This window comes from Triticum aestivum, chromosome 5A, assembly GCF_018294505.1.
Source record: "Triticum aestivum cultivar Chinese Spring chromosome 5A, IWGSC CS RefSeq v2.1, whole genome shotgun sequence".
Lineage (NCBI taxonomy): Eukaryota > Viridiplantae > Streptophyta > Magnoliopsida > Poales > Poaceae > Triticum > Triticum aestivum.
The window spans coordinates 461,741,478-461,763,835 of record NC_057806.1 but is presented as its reverse complement, the minus strand read 5'-3'; the positions used below and the strand labels follow the sequence as shown (position 1 = coordinate 461,763,835).

Below are 22,358 nucleotides of genomic sequence, written 5' to 3'. Positions count from 1 at the left end.
CATAGTTTTCATAGCAATATTTAAGTATGTCCAAATTTTCAGATTTGTAGAGAGTAATATCATACTTTTCAAATAAAGAAGCAACTTCATAAGCACCCTTAAAAGCAAAAAATTCTTCAATTTGTTCGATATCGTAGTAACTGTAAACATCCTTTGCATAACAAGATAAGATTTCATTATCATTAAACTCACATAGGTAGGGGAGGTGTTTTTTAGGATTCTTAGAGCAACAAGTAAAATCACAAATTTCACAAAGATTCCAAGCATAACATAGCAATCTGTTTATTTGATCCCATAAGAGTCTCCCTTTTTCAGACAAACGGTGACACACAAAATGAGAATGCTCATCTAAAGATTTCCCATCAACTAGGCTAGTTGGGGTATCAGCACGAGTGCATAAGGATCGAAGATGATCCAAGTAGAACACTTTAAGTGGATCCATATCAATAGATTTTTAGCAAGCAAAGATGCAAGAAAATAGAAGGCACAAGGAAACACAAAGAAAGATACATACGGGAAGAAGGCGAACGGAAAAAGGGCGAATAAAACGGCAAGGGTGAAGTGGGGGAGAGGAAAACGAGAGGCAAATGGCAAATAATGTAATGCGAGGGATAAGAGTTTGTGAAGGGTACTTGGTATGTCTTGACTTGTGCGTAGACTCCCCGACAATGGTGCCAGAAATCCTTCTTGCTACCTCTTGAGCACTGCGTTGGTTTTCCCTTGAAGAGGAAAGGGTGATGCAGCAAAGTAGCATAAGTATTTCCCTCGGTTTTTGAGAACCAATGTATCAATCCAGTAGGAGACCACGCGCGAGTCACCTCGTACCTACACAAACAAATAAGAACCTCGCAACCAACGCGATAAAGGGGTTGTCAATCCCTTCACAACCACTTGCAATAGTGAGATCTGGTAGAGATAATAATAATAAGATAAATATTTTTGGTATTTTTATGATGTAGATTAAAAGTAAAGATTGAAAAATAAAATAGATTGGAAACTTGTATGATGGAGAATAGACCCGGGGGCCATAGGTTTCACTAGTGGATTCTCTCAAGATAGCATAAGTATTACGGTGGGTGAACAAATTACTGTCGAGCAATTGATAGAAAAGCGAATAGTTATGAGAATATCTAGGCATGATCATGTATATAGGCATCACGTCCATGGCAAGTAGACCGACTCCTGCCTGCATCTACTACTATTACTCCACACATCGACCGCTATCCAGCATGCATCTAGAGTATTAAGTTCATAAGAACAGAGTAACGCCTTAAGCAAGATGACATGATGTAGAGGGATAAACTCATGCAATATGATGTAAATCCCATCTTTTTATCCTCGGTTGCAAGTTGCAACAATACAATACGTGTCGTTTCCCTTTCTGTCAATGGGATCGAGCACCGCAAGATTGGACCCAAAGCTAAGCACTTCTCCCATTGCAAGAAAGATCAATCTAGTAGGCCAAACCAAACTAATAATTCGAAGAGACTTGCAAAGATAAACCAATCATACATAAAAGAATTCAGAGAAGATTCAAATATTTTTCATAGATAAACTTGATCATAAACCCACAATTCATCGGATCTCGACAAACACACCGCAAAAGAATATTACATCGAATAGATCTCCAAGAGAATCGAGGAGAACTTTGTATTGAGATCCAAAGAGAGAGAAGAAGCCATCTAGCTACTAGCTATGGACCCGAAGGTCTGAAGTAAACTACTCACACATCACCGGAGAGGCCATGGAGTTGATGTAGAGGCCCTTCGTGATCAATGCCCCCTCTGGCGGAGCTCCAGAAAAGGCCCCAATATGGGATCTCTTGGGTACATAAGGTTGCGGCGGTGGAATTAGGTTTTCGTGGTGCTCCTGGATGTTCTCGGGGTACGTGGATATATATAGGAGGAAGAAGTAGGTCGGTGGAGCAACGAGGGGCCCACGAGGGTGGAGGGCGCGCCGGGGGGTGGGCGCGCCCCCTGCCTCGTGGCCTCCTCGATTGTTTCTTGACGTCCACTCCAAGTCTCCTGGATCACGTTTGTTCCAAAAATAACACTCCCGAAAGTTTCATTCGTTTGGACTCCGTTAGATATTCCTTTTCTGTGAAACACTAAAATAGGCAAAAAAAACAACAATTTGGGCTGGGCCTGCGGTTAATAGGTTAGTCCCGAAAATGATATAAAAGTTAAAATAAAGCTCATTAACATCCAAAACAGATAATATAATAGAATGGAACAATCAAAAATTACAGATACGTTGGAGACGTATCACCCACTTCTAAAACGATTTTCAAAAAGATTTGCCTTTTCTTCGCCCCTCTTCTGTTCGTCTTCTTCGTTTGCCTTTTGGTTGCTCATTTGCTAGGTTTGTTTGCTGCCACCATGTCTGAAACTGGGGAGGTTAGCGTTGAAAATCTTGAGGAAAAACCGGAATCTTGTTCTTTGGATCATGCTGAAAATATGCCTAATTACAAAACAAAAATCTTTTGTGTAGGCGATGGTAATGTTATAGGGAAGAGTGTTATCCAAGAATTCTTTGATTGTACGGGATCCATACCTATTAATAAAAGATTTATTCTTCTTGAGACAAATTGTTATGCAGATGCTATTGTTATGCTTGTTGAGAAATTGGAAAGAAAATTTGTGCATCTTCATCCTGCCTTGCAAAAAGTGTTTTATGAACTTCCTAATATTAATCATCCAATATCTAAAAAGATTTCCACTGCTATCCTTATGCGTGAATTCGATTTTATAATACAAGATGCTAGGGATATTTTTGCTTTCTATAAAAAGGATGTTGAACACCCTCCAATTATAGATTTTCTTCATGATAAAGAAACTACGCGTAGTTTGGAATCTAGGGATTATCAATCTTATAGTGAAAATCTTAGGAGAAGAGTCCCACATTCAAAGATCTCTCAATCTTTGTATCTTGAAACTTTTGAGGAGTTTGATTGGATAACTAGGGGAATTTATGTAGGATTTAATAGAGATTGGTTGAATAAAATGATCAAGGAACCTTTCAAAAATGAGCTTCGTATCTTATATGATGATATATACGGTGATGATCCCGACTATGGGTTTATGAATGTTAAAAATACCAATCGAAGTCCTTTCCGTGATTTAAGTTCATCCACTAGGAGGGAAATAAAGGAAAGGATAGAATTTCTTAGATGGGTTTTGGAGGATTCGATGAGGAAAGAATTACATACTGAAGACGAGAATACTTCGATCTATTCGTGCTTTATGTCTAGCTAAGGGCATTAAACAATAGTGCTTGTTGGGAGGCAACCCAACTTTATATTTGTTTTTGCTTTTTAGGTTTTGTTTTGCATTAAATAATTCATCTAGCCTCTGGTTAGATGTGGTTTTGTGTTTTAATTAGTGTTTGTGCCTAGTAAGACCTTTGGGATAGCTTACGGTAATAGTTGATTTGATCTTGTTGAAAAACAAAAACTTTTGCGCTAAGGAGATTAATTTTCATTTTTCGTAGAAGTGCGATAAAATATTGATTCTTTTTACAGAAGATTAATAAAGACATTTCTTAGGTCGTCCTAATTTTTAAGAATTTTGGAATTACAGAAGTATTCAAAATATCCAGGTTGCAACAGACTGTTCTATTTTTGACAAATTCTGTTTTTCGCGTGTTGTTTGCTTATTTTGATGCATCTATGGATAATATCGGGGGTATGAACCATGAAAAAGTTGGAATACAGTAGATATTACACCAATATAATAAAGAATGAGTTCACAACAGTACCAAAAGTGGTGATTTATTTTCTTATACTAACGGAGCTTACGAGATTTTGAGTTGAGTTTTGTGTTGTGAAGTTTTCAAGTTTTGGGTAAGGATTTGATGGACTATGGAATAAGGAGTGGTGATGGCAGCTTGAAGCTACCTCGGGATTTCCCCAAAGAGGAAGGGATGATGTAGCATAGCGGTGGTAGGTATTTCCGTCAGATATGAAACCATGGTTATCGTAGCAGTAGGAGGACCAAGCAACAACACGTAAACAACACCTAAACACAAATAACAAATACTCGCAACCCGACGTGTAAAAGGGGTTATCAATCCCTTTCGGGTAACTGTGCCACAAATTGGCAAACAGACGTAAGAGAGTTGTATATATTGATAGATCGAATGCCAAATAAAATAAATTGTAGCAAGGTATTTTTGTATTTTTGGGTTTAATACATCTGAAAATAAAATAGATTGCAAAGGCAAATAATATGAGAAAGAGACCCAGGGGCCGTAGGTTTCACTAGTGGCTTCTCTCGAGAAAAATAGCAAACGGTGGGTGAACAAATTACTATTGGGAAATTGATAGAACTTCAAACAATCATGACGATATCCAGGCAATGATCATTATATAGGCATCACGTCCAAGATCAGTAGACCGACTCCTGCCTGCATCTACTACTATTACTCCACACATCGACCGCTATCTAGCATGCATCTACTGTATTAAGTTCATGGAGAAATGGAGTAATGCAATAAGAATGATGACATGATGTAGACAAGATCTATTTTTGTAGAAATAGACCCCCATCGTTTTATCCTTAGTAGCAACGATACATACGTGTCGGTTCCCCTTCTCACACTGGGATCAAGAACCGTAAGATCGAACCCACTACAAATCACCTCTTCACATTGCAAGATAAATAGATCAAGTTGGCCAAAAAAAACCCAAATATTGGTGAAGAAATACGAGGCTATAAGCAATCGTGCATATAAGAGATCAAAGAAACCCAAATAACTTTCATGGATAAAAAGAGATAGATCTGATCATAAACTCAAAGTTCATCGGATCCCAACAAACACAATGCAAAATAATTACATCATATGGACCTCCAAGAGACCATTGTATTGAGAACCGAACGAGAGAGAGGAAGCCATCTAGGTACTAACTACGAACCCGAAGGTCTACAAAGAACTACTCACCCATCATCGAAGAGGCACCAATGGAAGTGGTGAACCCCTTTGTGATGGTGTCTAGCTTGGATCTGGTGGTTCTGGACTTTGCGGCGGCTGGTATTCATTTTCGTCGACTCCCCTAGGGTTTCTGGAATATTTGGGTATTTACAGAGCAAAGATGCAGTCCGGGGGCACCCGAGGTGGGTAAAACCCACTAGGGCGCGCTTGGGCCCCCAGGCGTGCCCTGGTGGGTTGTGCTCCCCTCGAAGCACCCTCCGGGAGCTTCTCCGACCCATTGGGTATCTTCTGGTCCAAAAAAATCCATAAAAAGTTTCGCTGCCTTTGGACTCCGTTTGGTATTGATTATTTGCGAAGTAAAAAACATGCAAAAAATATCAACTGGCACTTGGCACTATGTCAATATGTTAGTACCAAAAAATGATATAAAATTACTATAAAATGATTATAAAACATCCAAAAAGGATAATATAACAGCATGGAACAATCAAAAATTATAAATATGTTGGAGACGTATCAACATCCCTAAGCTTAATTCGTGCTCGTCCTCGAGTAGGTAAATGATAAAAACAGAATTTTTGATGTGGAATGCTTCCTAACATGTCATCTCATATTCTTTTCTTTATAGCATGGACATTTGGACTTTTATATTGTTCAAAGCAATAGTCTAGTTTTGACATGATAACTTAAATACTCAAGCACACCAATAAGAAACTATGTCTGTCAAAATATCAACGCTAAAATAAGCTATCCCTAGCCCATCATGCTCAATCATTGATCCATTCATGAAACACACTCGCATATTAACTACACCCAATGCTCAAGTACGATCATAGTGCCCCTAGTTGGTGTTTTATAAGAGAAGATGTAGACTCAAATTCAAAATAAAAATTGCATAAAGTAAAAGAAAGGCCCTTTGCAGAGGGAAGTAGGGATTTGTAGAGGTGCCAGAGCTCAAAGCGAAAATTGAGAGATAAAAACATTTTGAGAGGCATACTTTTCCCACCAATGAAAACGACTTAGAGTTCCCAACACCTTCCATGCTAGATATATCATAGGCGGTTCCTAAACAGAAATTAAAGTTTATTCTTTTTTCAACCATACTTTCACTTTCCATGGCTAACTGTATCCACGGGTGCCATCCATACCAACACTTTCCAAAGGATTTATTATTTGACAACATAAAGTGGATTCGTTTTTCATTTCAGGACTGGGCATCCCGAATACCATTGCCTTACTCTCGTGCAATGACAAGTGAATAAACACTCATCGTGAGAATAACACATCTAGCATGGAAAATATTAGCCACCCCTCACCGCCTCGCGAGCGGTACGAGCACACAAAAGAAATTTATTTTGAATATTAGAGATGGCACATACAAATTTGCTTAGAACGGCAAAAGAATACCGCATATAGGTAGATATAGTGGACTCATGTGGCAAAACTGGTTTAAAGGGTTTGGATGCACAAGTAGTGATCATGCTTAGTGCAAAATGAAGGCTAGCAAAATATTGAGAAGCGATCAACCAAGAAATGAACAATCTCATAAACGAGGATTAAACATAATTAACACCGAATAATGCACCAAAAGTAGTATATAATTTCATTGCATAACTATTGACTTTCATGGTTGCATAGGGAATCACAAAGCTTAACACCAATATTCTTACTAAAGCATAATTACTCATCAAGATGACGCACATATCACATCATCATATCTCAAAACTATTACTAAGAATCAAGTTTATTTTGTCCAATGATCTTCATGAAAGTTTTTATTATATCCTTGTTGGATATCTATCACTTTGGGACTAATTTTCATGTGTTGCTTTTGACAAGCTCCAACAAATATAAGTGAAGATCATGAGCATAATATTTTTTTATCTCAAATTAATTTAAGTGAAGCAAGAGAGAATTTCTTGAAAATTTTACTAACTCTTAAATAAATCTAAGTGAAGAAAGAGAGCATTTCTTCAAAAATACTAAAGCACACCATGCTCAAAAAGATAAAAGTGAAGCACTAGAGCAAATCCATAGCTCATAAACATTTAAGTGAAGCATAGAGAGCAATTTTAACAAGTCATGGCATAATTTTGGATCTCTCAAATAAGTGTGTCCAGCAAAGGATCAAGACTAAAAACACAAAATAAAACAAGCAAAGACTCATATCATACAACATACTCCAAGCAAAACACATAGTATGTGACAAATAAAAATATAGCTTTGAGTAAAATACCGATGGTCGTTAGAAGAAAGAGGGGATGCCACTCGGGGGCATCCCCAAGCTTAGTTGCTTGCTCTCTTTTGGATAATATCTCGGGATGCCGGGGCATCCCCAAGCTTAGGCTCTTCTTACTCCTTATTCCTTCATCCATCGTAAGATAACCCAAAACATGAAAACTTCAATCACACAAAACTCAACAAAACCTTCGTGAGATCCGTTAGTATAATAAAACAAACCACTACTATAACTGTTGTAGTAAACCAATTCATGTTTTATTCCTGCATTATATCTACTTCATTTCAACTTTTCTATGGCAAAAACTCATCAAAGAAAACCATAAAATCATCAAAACAAGCACACAATGCAAAGAAAACAGAATCTGTCAAAAACGGAACAGTCTGTAGCAATCTGGATATTTCAAATACTTCTAAAAACTCTGAAAAATTAGGACAACCTGGACAATTTGTATATCAATCTACTGCAAAAGGAATTGGTATTTTATCGCTCTCTGGTTGAAAATGAAAATTATTGTCCCGAGCGCAAGAGTTTCTGTTTCAGCGAGATCAAACAACTATCACCCAGGAAGATCCTAAAGGCTTTACTTGGCACAAACACTAATTAAAACATAAAAATACAATCATAACATTAGCATAATTGTGCTAACACTCAAGATTAGAAATCAAAAAGCAAAAATAAATTTTATTCATTGGGTTGCCTCCCAATGAGCGCTATAGTTTTATGCCCTTAGCTAGGCATAAAGCAAGGACCTAAGTTTTGTCATCCTTATTCTTAATTCCCTTAGAGGTGTTTTCATCATGGGGTTTTGTAAAAGCAACATAAAAACATATTATCCATATAAACCTTAGCATTATTAAGTTGCCTATTATCATAACCACGTTGATTTCCGGCAACAATCCAAGAGTAATTTGATTAACATTATTAAAAACTTGTTGAATTACATCTAGAATGGGGACTTCCTTTTGAGATTCTCATCAAATATTTTATTATCCCCAAGCAAATTTCATAACACATAATCACTATTATAAAGAATTTCATCTATCACGGGCTTTTCATGATTCATACCATAAAAATCAAAGATTTCCTTAGCTTCCCGTATGATATAGTCAAACTCATTCATAAGAACGAGTGTGGCCAACTTTTTAGCCTTAGGATTCTTTATAACATGGAGCTGAAAAAACAATCTTCGCAAGGTAGGATGGGTACGGATAAATTTACTTTCGAGTTTCATAACTAGTGCTGAAATAGCATCCGCATAAGATCTAGTAGTTCTAAGTATAGGAGCATCATCGAGACTTAGATTTACCACACAATTGAAAAATTCTTGGATACGTTCCTTTCCCATAACATTCCCTTGCCCCAAGATAAAAGTTTTAGCATTCAGATTGCCCATAGGTCCAATCTTAAGAGTTAGGCCATCATATGTTGGTGCCATACTGAAATCACACATGATTGCAAGCAAATGATAGATCCAACGAGAAATTGGGAAATGAAAAAGAGGGCAAATAAAATGGCAATTTTTTGTGAAGTGGGGGAGAGGAAAAATGAGAGGCAAATGGAAAATAATGTAAATTGCAAGGAGATGAGATCTGTGATTAGGAACCTGGTATATGTAGATGATCCTCCCCGGAAACGGTGCCAGAAATTCCTTTTGATGGTGGCTTGAAGCTATGTCGGTATTTCCCCTAAGAGGAAGGGATGATGCAGCACAACGGCGGTAGGTATTTCCCTCAGATATGAAACCAAGGTTATCGAACCAGTAGGAGGACCAAGCAACAACATGTAAACAACACCTGCACACAAATAACAAATACTCGCAACCCGACGTGTAAAAGGGTTTGTGAATCCCTTTCGGGTAACGATACCACAAATTGGCAAACGGGCATAAGAGAGTTGTAGATATTGATAGATCAAACGCCAAATAAAATAAATTGCAGCAAGGTATTTTTGTATTTTTGGGTTTAATAGATCTGAAAATAAAAGGCAAATAAAATAGATCGCAAAGGCAAATAATATGAGAAAGAGACCCGGGGGCCATAGGTTTCACTAGTGGCTTCTCTCAAGAAAAATAGCAAACGGTGGGTGAACAAATTACTGTTGGGCAATTTATAGACCTTCAAATAATCATGACGATATCCAGGCAATGATCATTATGTAGGCATCACGTCCAAGATTAGTAGACCGACTCCTGCCTGCATCTACTACTATTACTCCACACATCGACCGTTGTCCAGCATGCATCTAGTGTATTAAATTCATGGAGAAACAGAGTAATGCAATAAGAACGATGACATGATGTAGACAAGATCTATTTACGTAGAAATAGACCCCATCGTTTTATCCTTAGTAGCAACGATACATACGTGTCGGTTCCCCTTCTGTCATTGGGATCAAGCATCGTAAGATCGAACCCACTACAAAGCACCTCTTCCCATTGCAAAATAAATAGATCAAGTTGCCAAACAAAACCCAAATATCGGAGAAGAAATACGAGGCTATAAGCAATCATGCATATAAGAGATCAAAGAAACTCAAATAACTTTCATGGATAAAAAGAGATAGATCTGATCATAAACTCAAAGTTCATCAGATCCCAACAAACACCGCAAAAGAATTACATCATAAGGATCTCCAAGAGACCATTGTATTAAGAATCAAACGAGAGAGAGAGAGGAATCCATCTAGCTACTAACTATGGACCCGAAGGTCTACAAAGAACTACTCACGCATCATCGGAGAGGCACCAATGGAAGTGGTGAACCCCTGCATGATAGTGCCTAGATTAGATCTGGTGGTTCTGGACTCTATGGCGGTTGGAATTTATTTTTGTCGACTCCCCTAGGGTTTCTGGAATATTGGGGTATTTATAGAGCAAAGAGGCGGTCCGAGGGGGCACGCGAGGTGGGCACAACCCACCAGGGCGCGCCTAGGCCCCCAGGCGCGCCCTGGTGGGTTGTGCTCCCCTCGGAGCACCCCAGGTGCTTCTCCGGCCCATTGGGTGTCTTCTGGTCCAAAAAAATCCACAAAAAGTTCCACTGCGTTTGCACTCCGTTTGGTATTGATTATCTGCGATGTAAAAAACATGCAAAAACAGGAACTAGCACTTGGCACTATGTCAATAGGTTAGTACCAAAAAATGATATAAAATGACTATAAAATGATTGTAAAACATCAAAGATTGATAATATAACAGCATGGAACAAAAAAATTATAAATATGTTGGAGACGTATCAAGTGGCAAGAGCCTAAGCTTGGGGATGCCCAAGGCACCCCAAGGTAATATTCAAGGACAACCAAGAGCCTAAATTTGGGGATGCCCCGGAAGACAACCCCTCTTTCGTCTTCGTCTATCGGTAACTTTACTTCAGGCTATATTTTTATTCATCACATGATATGTGTTTTGCTTGGAGCGTCTTGTATGATTTGAGCCTTTGCTTTTTAGGTTGTCACAATTATCCTTGCTGTACACACCTTTTGAGAGAGACACGCATGAATCGTGATTTATTAGAATAGTCCATGTGCTTCATTTATATCTTTTGAGCTAGGAAAATTTGCTCTAGTGCTTCACCTATATCTTTTTAGAGCACGATGATGGTTTTATTTTATAGAAATTGATGAACTCTCGCACTTCACTTATACTATTTTGAGAGTCTTTAGAACATCATGGTAATTTGCTTTGGTTATAAATTTAGTCCTTTTATGATAGGCATCCAAGAGGGATATAATAAAAACTTTCATATAAAGTGCACTGAATACTATGAGAAGTTTGATTCCTTATGATTGTTTTGAGATATGAAGATGGTGATATTAAAGTCATGCTAGTGAGTAGTTGTGAATTTGATAAATACTTGTGTTAAAGTTTGTGAATCCTGTAGCATGCACGTACGGTGAACCGTTATGTGATGAAGTCGGATCATGATTTATTTATTGATTGTCTTCCTTATCAGTGGCGGCCGGGGATGAGCGATGGTCTTTTCCTACCAATCTATCCCCCTAGGAGCATGCGCTTAGTACTTTGTTTCGACAAATAATAAATTTTTGCAATAAGTATGTGATTTCTTTATGACTAATGTTGAGTCCATGAATTATACGCACTCTTACCTTTCCGCCATTGCTAGCCTCTCTAGTACCGCGCAACTTTCGCCGGTACCATAAAACCCACCATATACCTTCCTTAAAACAGTCACCATACCAACCTATTATGGCATTTCCATAGCCATTCCGAGATATATTGCCATGTAACTTTCCCCCGTTCCGTTTATATGACACGCTCCATTATTGTCATATTGCTTGGTATGATCATGTAGTTGACATCGTATTTGTGGCAAAGCCACGTTTCATCATTTTTTATTCATGTCACTTTTGATTCATTACACATCCTGGTACACTGCCGGTGGCATTCACATAGAGTCATATTTTGCTCTAAGTATCGAGTTGTAATTCTTGAGTTGTAAGTAAATAAAAGTGTGATGCTCTTCATTATTAGAGCATTGTCCCATGTGAGGTAAGGATGATGGAGACCATGATTCCCCCACAAATCAGGATGAGACTCCGGACGAAAAAAAGAGGCCAAAAAAATGAGAGAAGACCCAAATAAAAAAATGAGAGAAAAGAGAGAAGGGGCAATTCTACTATCCTTTCACCACTCTTTGTCCTTGAAAGTAGCACCATGATCTTCATGGTAGAGAGTCTCCTATATTGTCACTTTCATATACTTGTGGGAATTTTTCATTATAGAACTTGTCTTGTATATTCCAATGATGGGCTTGCTCAAATTTCCCTAGGTCTTCGTGAGCAAGAAAGTTGGATGCACACCCACTTAGTTTTTGTTTTGAGCTTTCATAAACTTATAGCTCTAGTGCATCCGTTTCATGGCAATCCCTACTCACTCACATTGATATCTATTGATGGGCATCTCCATAGCCCGTTGATACGCCTAGTTGATATGAGACTATCTCCTTCTTTTTGTCTTCTCCACAACCACCATCTATACCACCTATAGTGCTATGTCCATGGTTCACGCTCATGTATTGTGTGAAAGTTGAAAAAGTTTGAGAACGTTAAAAGTATGAAACAATTGCTTGGCTTGTCACCGGCGTTGTGCATTATTTAAATATTTTATGTGATGAAGATGGAGCATAGCCAGACTATATGATTTTGTAGGGATAAACTTTCTTTGACCATGTTATTTTGAGAAAACATAATTATTTTGTTAGTATGCTTGAAGTATTATTGTTTTTATGTCAATATTAAACTTTTGTTTTGAATCATACGAATCTGAACACTCATGCCACAATAAAGAGAATTACATGGATAAATATGTTAGGTAGCATTCCACATCAAAAAATCTGTTTTTATCATTTACCTACTCGAGGACGAGCAGGAATTAAGCTTGAGGATGCTTGACACGTCTCCAAGGCATCTATAATTTTTTATTGTTCCATGCTATTATATTATCGGTTTTGGATGTTTTATATGCATTAATATGCTATTTTATATGATTTTTGGGACTAACCTATTAACCTATAGCCAGTGCTAGTTCCTGTTTTTTTTCTTGTTTTAGAGTTTCGGAGAAAAGGAATACCAAACGGAGTCCAAACGAAATGAAACTTTCGCGATGATTTTTCTTGGACCAGAAGACATCCGGTGGGCTTGGAGTGCACGTCAGGAAATCCAGGAGGCGGCCACAAGGTCAGGAGGCGCGCCCCCACCCTTGTGGGCCCCTCGTGACTCCACCGACCTATTTCTTCCGCCTATATATTCTCAAATATCCCAAAACCTTCCAGGGGAGCCACGAAAACACTTTTGCACCGCCGCAACCTTCTGTACCCGTGAGATCCCATCTAGGGGCCTTTTCCGACGTTCTGCCGGAGGGGGATTCGATCACGAGGGCTTCTACATCAACACCATTAACTCTTCGATGAAGCGTGAGTAGTTTACCATAGACCTACGGGTCCATAGCTAGTAGTTAGATGGCCTTTTCTCTCTCTTTGATTCTCAATACAAAGTTCTCCTCGATGTTCTTGAAGATCTATTCAATGTAATACTCTTTTGCGGTGTGTTTGCCGAGATTCGATGAATTGTGGATTTATGATAAGCTTATCTATGAATATTATTTAAATCTCCTCTGAATTCTTATATGCATGATTTGATATCTTTGCAAGTCACTTCAAACTATCAATTTGGTTTGGCCAACTAGATTGATTTTTTTGCAATGGGAGAAGTGCTTAGCTTTGGATTCAATCTTGTGGTGCTCGATCCTAGTGATAGAAGGGGAACCGACACGTATTGTATTGTTGCCATCGACGATAAAAAGATGGGGTTTTCATCATATTGATTGAGTTAATTCCTCTACATCATGTCATCTTACTTAATGCATTACTCTAGATGCATGCTGGATAGCGGTCGATGTGTGGAGTAATAGTAGTTGATGCAGGCAGGAGTCGGTCTACTTGACACGGACATGGATGCCTATATTCATGATCATTGACTTAGATATCATCATAACTTTGCGCTTTTTTATCAATTGCTTGGCAGTAATTTGTTCACCCACCATAATATTTTCTATCTTGAGAGAAGGCTCTAGTGAAACCTATGGGCCCCGGATATAATCTTATACTTTCCATCATATAAGTTTCCGATCTACAATTTTAGTTTCCTATTTACTTTCTTTGCAATCTTTTTTACTTTCCCTTCCATAACCGTGAAGGGATTGACAACCCCTTTATCGCGTTGGGTGCAAGTTGATGTTTGTTTGTGCAGATATTCAGTGGCTTGTGCGTTGTCTCCTACTAGATTGATACCTTGGTTTTCAAAAATAAGGGAAATACTCACTCTACTTTGCTGCATCACCCTTTCCTCTTCAAGGAAAAACCAACGCAAGCTCCAAAGGTAGCATGTATCATCTATATACAGGCAGCCCTCGAGGTCGTTGGATCTGCCCAAGCGGATACCGAAGAGGGCCATGGTCAATTATGGTAGAACCACCTCTTGATCACTCTAGACGGATTTTAACACCATTTTGAATTTTTGTAATTTTACGGAGTAACCAGAATTTTGGAACGTTGAAATTCCTGGCCATGTTCAAACTAATTTCAAATAAAATTTAAATTTGATCATTTTTTAAAACTCGGTTAATTTTAATGAGATCAGAATTCAAAATATTTTTAAACTTTCAAATATTTTGGAAAGGTCCAAAATATTTATATTACGAAAATTGTCAACATTGGTGCTCGAGGAAAAAAATTCTTTAACGCCATAAAATAGCATCAGGATCGAGAAAAGGTATTTTCAGGGGCGAACACTCACTAACATCATAGCAGATAGACCTTGCCGAGCTCTAAAAAATGCTTGGCATGGAATAAAGGCTGGGATGGCGCAACTGCTATCGGTGACGTGCTTATCGCTCACCTGATTAATGGTAAACAAGTTATTATGTTCTTTGCAAAATGCCCCACTTTTAGAACGAGAAAGCCGGAGAAACGCATATATAAATTAAGATCCAGATGTGGCCAAAATCATGTACACGCGTCTACAACATTGATAGGTGCATATTTGAAGTTTTCATAGTTGCAACTTATCTAGTTTATTTTTTTGCGAATATGCAACTTATCTAAGTTACATCAATGTAACTATGTTAAGATATATTGCATGCCAATAAATGTAAGGTTATTTCTGCAGAAAGAGAAAAATGTAATTTGGCGAACACCCAGGTTTGTCATGCCAACTTTGTAGGAAATGCCATGATCAGAGGCGAAAGTTGCCATTTGGCACAAAAAAGGCAGGAAAATTGCAATGTTGTACGGAGAAATTGCCATCCATTCGATCATGACCTGAGGGCTTTGAGGGCATCTGCCGGGAGCCCTAAAAATCTGATGTTCTCCGTGTATTGGGGTCCAAAAATAAACTAATAGAATTACGTAATCTTAGAGTTGTAAATTTTGCTGAAAATCCCCTCCGCAGAAGAACCATCATGATCATATGTTAGTTGTCATCCCCTTGCTTAACTCGATAAGGCCAAGGTGTCATTGTCGCTCTCGTCACATGTGTCCGTTTCTTTCCTTTTTCTTTCCGTCATCATCTTCTGCAATCATCATATCTCATTTCACGCCGGCTGTACACAGCATCTCTTTTTACGCGTACATGCCAGACCGCAACGGTATATGTAATTATAATATATACAATAATAATAGGAAAGAAATAATGCAGGAATTCACTCACGAAAAAGGAAAACAATCATAAAAAAGGGCCAGAAAAGCATTACGGCGCCTCAAAGTAAACTCGGAAAGAAAAGGGGTTCAACGAGCGAAAGCGCCGTGGAAAATTTGGCTGCCCGAGTCAGCGCCCCCGCTTCCCGCTTCCGTTGCCCGTCTTTGCCTCCTGCCCAAAACACCCCTCCCTTGTCCGCACGCCGCTACGTACAAAAGACCCGTCCCCCCCCCCTCCCTCATCCGCCCCTCCCCTCCTCTCCCTCCTTCGCTTCCACACCTCACCCGCTCCCGGCCAGAGGCGGAGCACGAGCCGCACGAGGTCCGTCGAGGAGGAGGAGCAGGCCGTGTATCGTTGCACTATCATTTACCAGGAAGGAAGCGCCGGCCAGCAGACCGATGGCTCCCAGCTACGAGATGGCCGCCTCCATCCTGCTCTGCGCCGAGGACAGCAGCAGCATCTTCGGCTTCGGCGACGAGCAGGAGGCGGCAGCGGGAGCGAGGGCGAGCCGGTCGCCGTACTGCGGTGGCGAGCTGGCCGTGGAGTTCCCGCTGCCGTCCGAGGAGTGCGTGGCCCGCTGGGTGGCGACGGAGGCGGAGCACATGCCCAGGGAGGACTACGCGGAGAGGCTCCGCGCCGGGGGCGTGGATCTCCGCGTGCGGGTGGACGCCGTCGACTGGATATGGAAGGTGCGCTCTCTTTCCTTAATCGACGCGACCTGTCTCGCTCTCTTACCTCTGATTCGTTCCCGTTCGTGTCGATCCAGTGCTTGATGTTAACCATCGGTGTACCCGCAGGTTCACACGTACTACGGCTTCGGCTCTATCACAGCCTGCTTGGCCCTCAACTACATGGACCGCTTCCTCTCGCTCTACCAGATACCGGTAAGGAGATACGTCCACCCTATCAAGAACTGGCCGTCCGGCCATTAATGCACGCCACGCCATTGCACGGCTGATTCATGTGAGCCTCGCTCGTGTTTACAGGAGGGCAAGGCTTGGATGACGCAGCTGCTATCGGTGGCGTGCCTGTCTCTTGCTGCCAAGATGGACGAAACTTCCGTGCCTCAGTCCATCGACCTGCAGGTGGCCGGGGACGCGCGGTACGTGTTCGAGGCGAAGACGATCCAGAGGATGGAGCTGCTGGTCCTGAGCACGCTCAAATGGCGGATGCAGGCCGTCACCCCCTTCTCCTACCTCGACTACTTCCTCCACCAGCTGTGCGGCGGCAATGCGCCGTCGAGGCAGGCCGTCCGGGACGCCACGGAGCTCATCCTCTGCATATCCAGAGGTGCGCACGCACGCACGCATGCACGCAGCACCTTTTTTCGCAGAACCATCGATCTGTCAGAGATGCATCGACCATTTTTGTGTGAAAAATCTCACGCTGTGGCATCGCAGGGACGAGCTGCCTGGAGTTCCGGCCCTCGGAGATCGCCGCGACGGTGGCCGCCGCCGTGGCCGGGGAAGAACACGCCGTCCATAAGGCGGCTTGCTGCACCCACGTAGATAAGGTGAGACGCACACGCAACGCTTTTTTTTTGTCCGGGCACCACGTCTCATTTACTGCGTCGCGGCGTGGTTCTTGGCCTTTTGGACCTGCAGCAGTACGCTAGGCATACAGAAAAAAAGTCAGTGCAGTCGCCCCTGTTCTTGTGGCAAATTTGATAAATTTTACCCGTGAACGAAATCAAATCACAGAATGAACTGCTCGTAAAACTATTTCACGCGGCTGACCTTTTTGTGTGACGCCCGACACGAAGGCGTCACACTATATTGTGCAACGCCTCACAGATAGGCGCTACACGCCTGGCCAAAGTTGCATCCCAAACTGTCTAAAAATTGCTAAGTCATTGTGCAGAGCCTACGAGCTAGGCGCTGCACTGTATAGTGTGGCGCCTAGCTCTTAGGCGCTGCACTAGTGGTTGCACTACAAAATGAAGCAACCACTAGTGCAACGCCTAGAAGCTAGGCGCTACACTGTATAGTGTGGCGCCTAGCTCTCAAGCGCTGCACACTGACTTAGTAATTTTCAGATCACATGGATGCGACGCTGGCCAGGAGTGTAGCGCCTATCTGCGAGGCGTTACACAGTGTAGTGTGACGCCTTCGGGTCGGGTGTCACACAAAAAGGTCAGCCGCGTGAAATAGTTTCACGGACAGTTTATTTTGTGATTTGATTTCGTCCATAGGTCAAATTTGTCAATTTTGCCTGTTCTTGTAGCCGCGCGTACTTCTCCAGACACCCTGCAGGGAACGCGTGAGCTGCATTTACACTCTGTAATGTAACATGGCGACTTAATGGCTTGTTGCTTTCTGCAGGAGCGGGTGCTGAGTTGCCATGAAGCGATGATCCAGGCCACCGGCGCCACCGTGCCACCACCTAAAACTGCAGGCCTGCGCAGTGCCTACTCCCCCGCCATGTCTGCTCCCCGGAGCCCGACCGGGGTGCTGGACCTGGACGCCGGCTACCTCAGCTGCACAAGCGATGGCGCCAGCACGACGACGATCACCATGGCATCGTCGCCGCCGCCCGCGAGCTCTGGATTCGACAGCTCCCCGGTCAGCAGAAAGAGGAGGAAGATCAGCAGATGATGATGATTAGGACGATGATATGCTCCACAACCCGACCGGTCTACCCCCCAAAAAAATCTTGATAGATTCATTAAAGGTCTCTTCTGTGCGCACCCATCATCGTCATCTCTCGGTGGGTAAGTCAAATGGTTCCCCGGTCAGCAGCAAGAGAGCAAGGATCTCCATGGATGGATGAATAAAGACGGGCCAGACAATGGTGGTCGCTCCAAAAGAGCAAAGGTTTTGCGCGAAGACAAAGCTGTGGATGCGCTGAGATGGGACGCCCAAAAATAAAAAGACAGCGGCCCAATTCCAGAGCTAGTGGCAGGCACCGACTGTCCTTGCTCGATTTTGTTTGTTCAAAACAAGTATTTGGTTAAAAAACATTAATCATGAATTTAAAAATGTTAAATTATGTAAAAAAAAGTTTTAGATATATACAAAAAAATGTACAACATGTATGAAAAAAGTAGGCATCACAGCATATATTCGAAAAAATAATAATCATGTATTTAAAAATGGTTAAAGATGTATGCAAAATGTTCCTGATGTATATGAGAAATATAAAGTGTGTACCAAAAATAGATATATGTTGAAACAAAAAGAAAAGTAAAAAACACAAAGAAAATTAGTGAAAACCAAAGAAAAAAGAAAGAGAAAAAAGACAGAAAAAATCAGCAGTGAAAAACCGCACGACAGACATTGGAAAAGCAGAAAAAAAAGTAATACTCTGCTACAGTATTGGGTCGGCCTGATGGCCACTTGTAGACGATTCCTAATGGAGATCGGTACGACCGTATGGGGGACACATAGCTCTCGCCGGTGGGGTTGCCCTGGGGTTTCTTTTTTTTAAGGATCCCCTGGGGTTCCATCGAGCGAACAAAATCGTGTCCTTATTCGGCCAGTGTGTGTGTACGAGTACTCGAGTATGCATCCCGGGGTCGTCACCCTTGCAGGGCTGCCAGCTAGAGATTTACGCCACCAGCGTCCGGCCACTCACCCGTCTTGTCGGTCGGTGCGCATACTACACACCTAGCGGACGTGCTCCTCGGCGGCTGAATCCTGCGATGAAAAACATAAGGCAGTCACTTTTTGCAAAGTTTAACAAAAAATTAACCTGATTGTAAATTCTTTCACAAAATAATCTTTTTGCATGACCTCTAGACCCTGATCTGAAGTTTTATACTAGACAGCATGACACCCTGGTCAAAAACACCATAAGTTTAGATCTGCGCATGACACCCCTGGTCAAGGCGCCATGGTCAATGGCATGACAGGCCCAACCCGGGGCGCCATGCATGTTCAAGCAGGCTAAGAGCATCTCCAACAGCCGCGCTAAACTAGCGCCGCGCCGCAAATTAGGCCGTTTTAGCGCGCGCGCACGGTCGCTCCAGCGGGCGCGCAAAAACGGCGCGCGCTATAACGGGTTGGGCGCGCGGTCGAAAACACTTAGCCGCGCGGTGTATTTCGGGCGCCCGCTGCAGCGCGCGGCACACTCCAGCGCTCGCGCCCGCACTTCCTCTCCCACTTCCACCCCCGTCCGGCCGCGTCGCCGCCGCCGCCCGCGCCCCCCGGCGACCGTTCGGGCTTCCCCGGCCTATCCCCGTGCGCCCGCGCTTCCGCCCCATCCCCTCCTAGTCCCGCCGGCGCTCGCGCGCCTCCGTCGTCCGAGGAACAGCGCCCGAGCGCTCGCTGCCGCGCCGCGCCCGCAAGGTGTTTGACAAAACGCCTACAAGGTATGTATTGCTCAAACTTCATGAATTTGATGCATGTTTTGAATTGTAGTTTTTATAGTATAGTATTGAACATTGTAGATGAGTTCGTCGTATGATTCTTCCGAAGAAGAATTTGATATGGAAGAGGAGGAGGATCTTGCAATGATCCTAGCTATGCATATAAAAAAAACCAAAGCATGGTGGTTCGGTTATGGGTCGGTAGAAAATTTGGAGGGATAGGATTGATGCCCACAACAGATTGATCAGGCATTATTTTGCGGAGAATCCCATATACCCCGAGTTGTGTTTTCGTCGCCGGTTTAGGATGAGCACCGAGTTGTTCAGGCGCATTGCAGAGAAACTAGCGAGCCATGACCGTTTTTTTCAGTAAAGGAGGAATGCCGCCGGAGAGCTCGGGCATAGCACCTTTCAGAAGGTGACAGCCGCTTTGCGTATGTTGGCATACAGTATACCGGCTGATCTTGTTGATGATCACTTGGCTATGGGTGAGAGCCAAGCCATCATGTGTGTCAAGCGCTTTGCAGTGGAAATTGTGCAAGTGTTTGGCGAGGAGTATTTGAGATCTCCCAATGCTGAAGTCGTCGCAAGGCTATTGGCGATGAACAAAGCTCGCGGTTTTCCTGGCATGCTTGGCTCAATAGATTGCATGCATTGGAGTTGGAAGAATTGTCCAAAGGCATGGCATGGGCAATTCCACGGCCAAAAAAAGGGTTCCACTATAATCCTTGAAGCGGTGGCCGATCAGGAGACTTGGATTTGGCATGCATTCTTTGGAATGCGTGGATCTTTGAATGACATCAATGTTGTCAACCGGTCACCACTGATGAATAAGATTGCAACAGTGAGTTGCCACCGGTGCAGTTTGTAGCAAATGACCGTACGTACAACTATGGCTATTATCTAGCGGATGGCATCTATCCAAAGTGGCAAACCTTCGTGAAGCCGTTGAAAAAGCCGGAAGGTAAAAAAAAATTGACTTCCACAATGCTCATGCGGCGGCTAGAAAAGATGTGGAGAGAGCATTTGGGATTTTGCAAGCCCAATTTGCTATTGTGAGAGGACCGGCTAGATTTTGGGATCAAAAAATACTTTGGTACATCATGCATGCTTGTGTGATCATGCACAACATGATCATCGAGAATGAGCGTGACCAAGATTTAGACTACTCACAGTATGAGCTCTTGGGATATCCCGTGCGAGTGCGACGGAGGGCTGAAAGGGTAGCCCGTTTTATTGCCTCCTATCATGCCATTCGGCGTCCCACAGCGCACAATGAACTTCAGAATGATTCGATTGAAGAGTGGTGAGCATGGCATGGACGACAAAGAGCATGATGATATCTGCATTCGACATTGTATTATTCATAAACTATTTGTTGTGTTTATTGCATTTGTTGTACTGAACGATAAACTATTTGTTTGAGTTGTAATGATAACGAAATTGAACTATTTATTGTTGATTTATTTTGTTTGTTTGATCATTTTTACTTAGAATACATGTATATGTGGTTTGTGCGGCCCGCGTGCGCTGTATTTTTGTGCTCTGCTGGAGCGGCGCGCGCGCTGCATTATAGCGCAGCTGCTGGAGCCAGTGCAGGCGGGCACGCTAAACCAGCCGAAGCACGCGCGGCAAACAGGTTTTTTGCGCGCGAGTCCATATATAGACATGACCAAGAGTTGCATACAACAATACTACTATGTACATACAGGACACCATCACTCTGATTATCATCCATCACACTGCACATGGCAATGCAGTGATAGCAAAATACATGGATAGAAAACCTCCTAGGTTGAAGATCAGGGACATCACTTACATACATATCACTACAGAAAAGTGAATGCACCAAAAGGATAAGCAACTAAGTTTGGCCTGGAGCATATGGTACTTCTACGCACATATCCAAAATACTGTAAAGACGATTAGTCATTAATTGACATGCAAGTAGACTACTGAGATCCTCCTCGATAGGCACTGTTAAGATTGAAGCCACAATTTTTATTGTTAACACCGATGTTCCCCTCATCATTGTTGCCTGCAATGTTGCCATGGCTGGCGTCATGGTCGATAGGGCCATCCTCTGACCTAACATTAGATGAATTGGTATTTACCTACAAAGCCATACACAACATTAATGAGAAGAAGCACATAAGAACACATGATTTAAAGATATTTCAGTAATCTCCAACCATTTTAGAAGATTGTGGGGATCGATGCAAGGTTCCAATTTTATAGGCAATCAGCAAGCAAGAGGTTTTACTAGCAATAACCGATAGGTTTCATTGGCAATCAACAAGTAGTAAGTTACACTGGTGTAACATCCCAAAATTTCAATTTGGAATGTTATACACTAGATCATCATTGCATATCATATTTTATTGCATTTTGGTTGATCCTAGAAAATTCTACGCAACTCAAGGACCCTTGGAGAGAGTTGGGGATTTCGTTATTTTCATATTTGAGTTTTCTCAAATTTTGAAAATAGGATCATTTGATTTGATTTATATTATATTCAATTATTTCTATTACAAAAATATGAGAGAGGGAATAAAATGACTTTCCCAAAATAAAGAAATATTGAGGATTTAATAAAAAATCAAATAAGATTTTATTTTGGTTTTATTTGCTATTTTATTTGAATTAGGGAAAAATGCGCGTTTTTTTAAAATT

The 22,358-nt window shown here is 41.8% G+C and overlaps 1 protein-coding gene across 1 annotated transcript; it reads left to right on the top strand.

Annotated features, from left to right (window-relative positions):
• The first annotated feature begins 15,621 nt into the window (after positions 1 to 15,621).
• Positions 15,622 to 18,349, top strand: LOC123107179 (cyclin-D4-1). The gene is made up of 5 exons (XM_044529184.1): positions 15,622 to 16,068; positions 16,177 to 16,263; positions 16,366 to 16,669; positions 16,780 to 16,892; positions 17,701 to 18,349. Exons 1-5 carry the CDS (start codon positions 15,778 to 15,780, stop codon positions 17,971 to 17,973), a joined length of 1,068 nt encoding a protein of 355 aa, XP_044385119.1. The 5' UTR covers positions 15,622 to 15,777; the 3' UTR covers positions 17,974 to 18,349.
• Positions 18,350 to 22,358: the final 4,009 nt, after the last annotated feature.

Bases quoted from the DNA above. Each gene is read 5' to 3' on its own strand.
- LOC123107179 (XM_044529184.1), top strand. From the start codon at position 15,778: ATGGCTCCCAGCTACGAGATGGCCGCCTCCATCCTGCTCTGCGCCGAG. The intron at 16,670-16,779 runs GTGCGCACGCAC...GTGGCATCGCAG, and splicing joins CATCCTCTGCATATCCAGAG to GGACGAGCTGCCTGGAGTTC. The intron at 16,893-17,700 runs GTGAGACGCACA...TGCTTTCTGCAG, and splicing joins GCTGCACCCACGTAGATAAG to GAGCGGGTGCTGAGTTGCCA.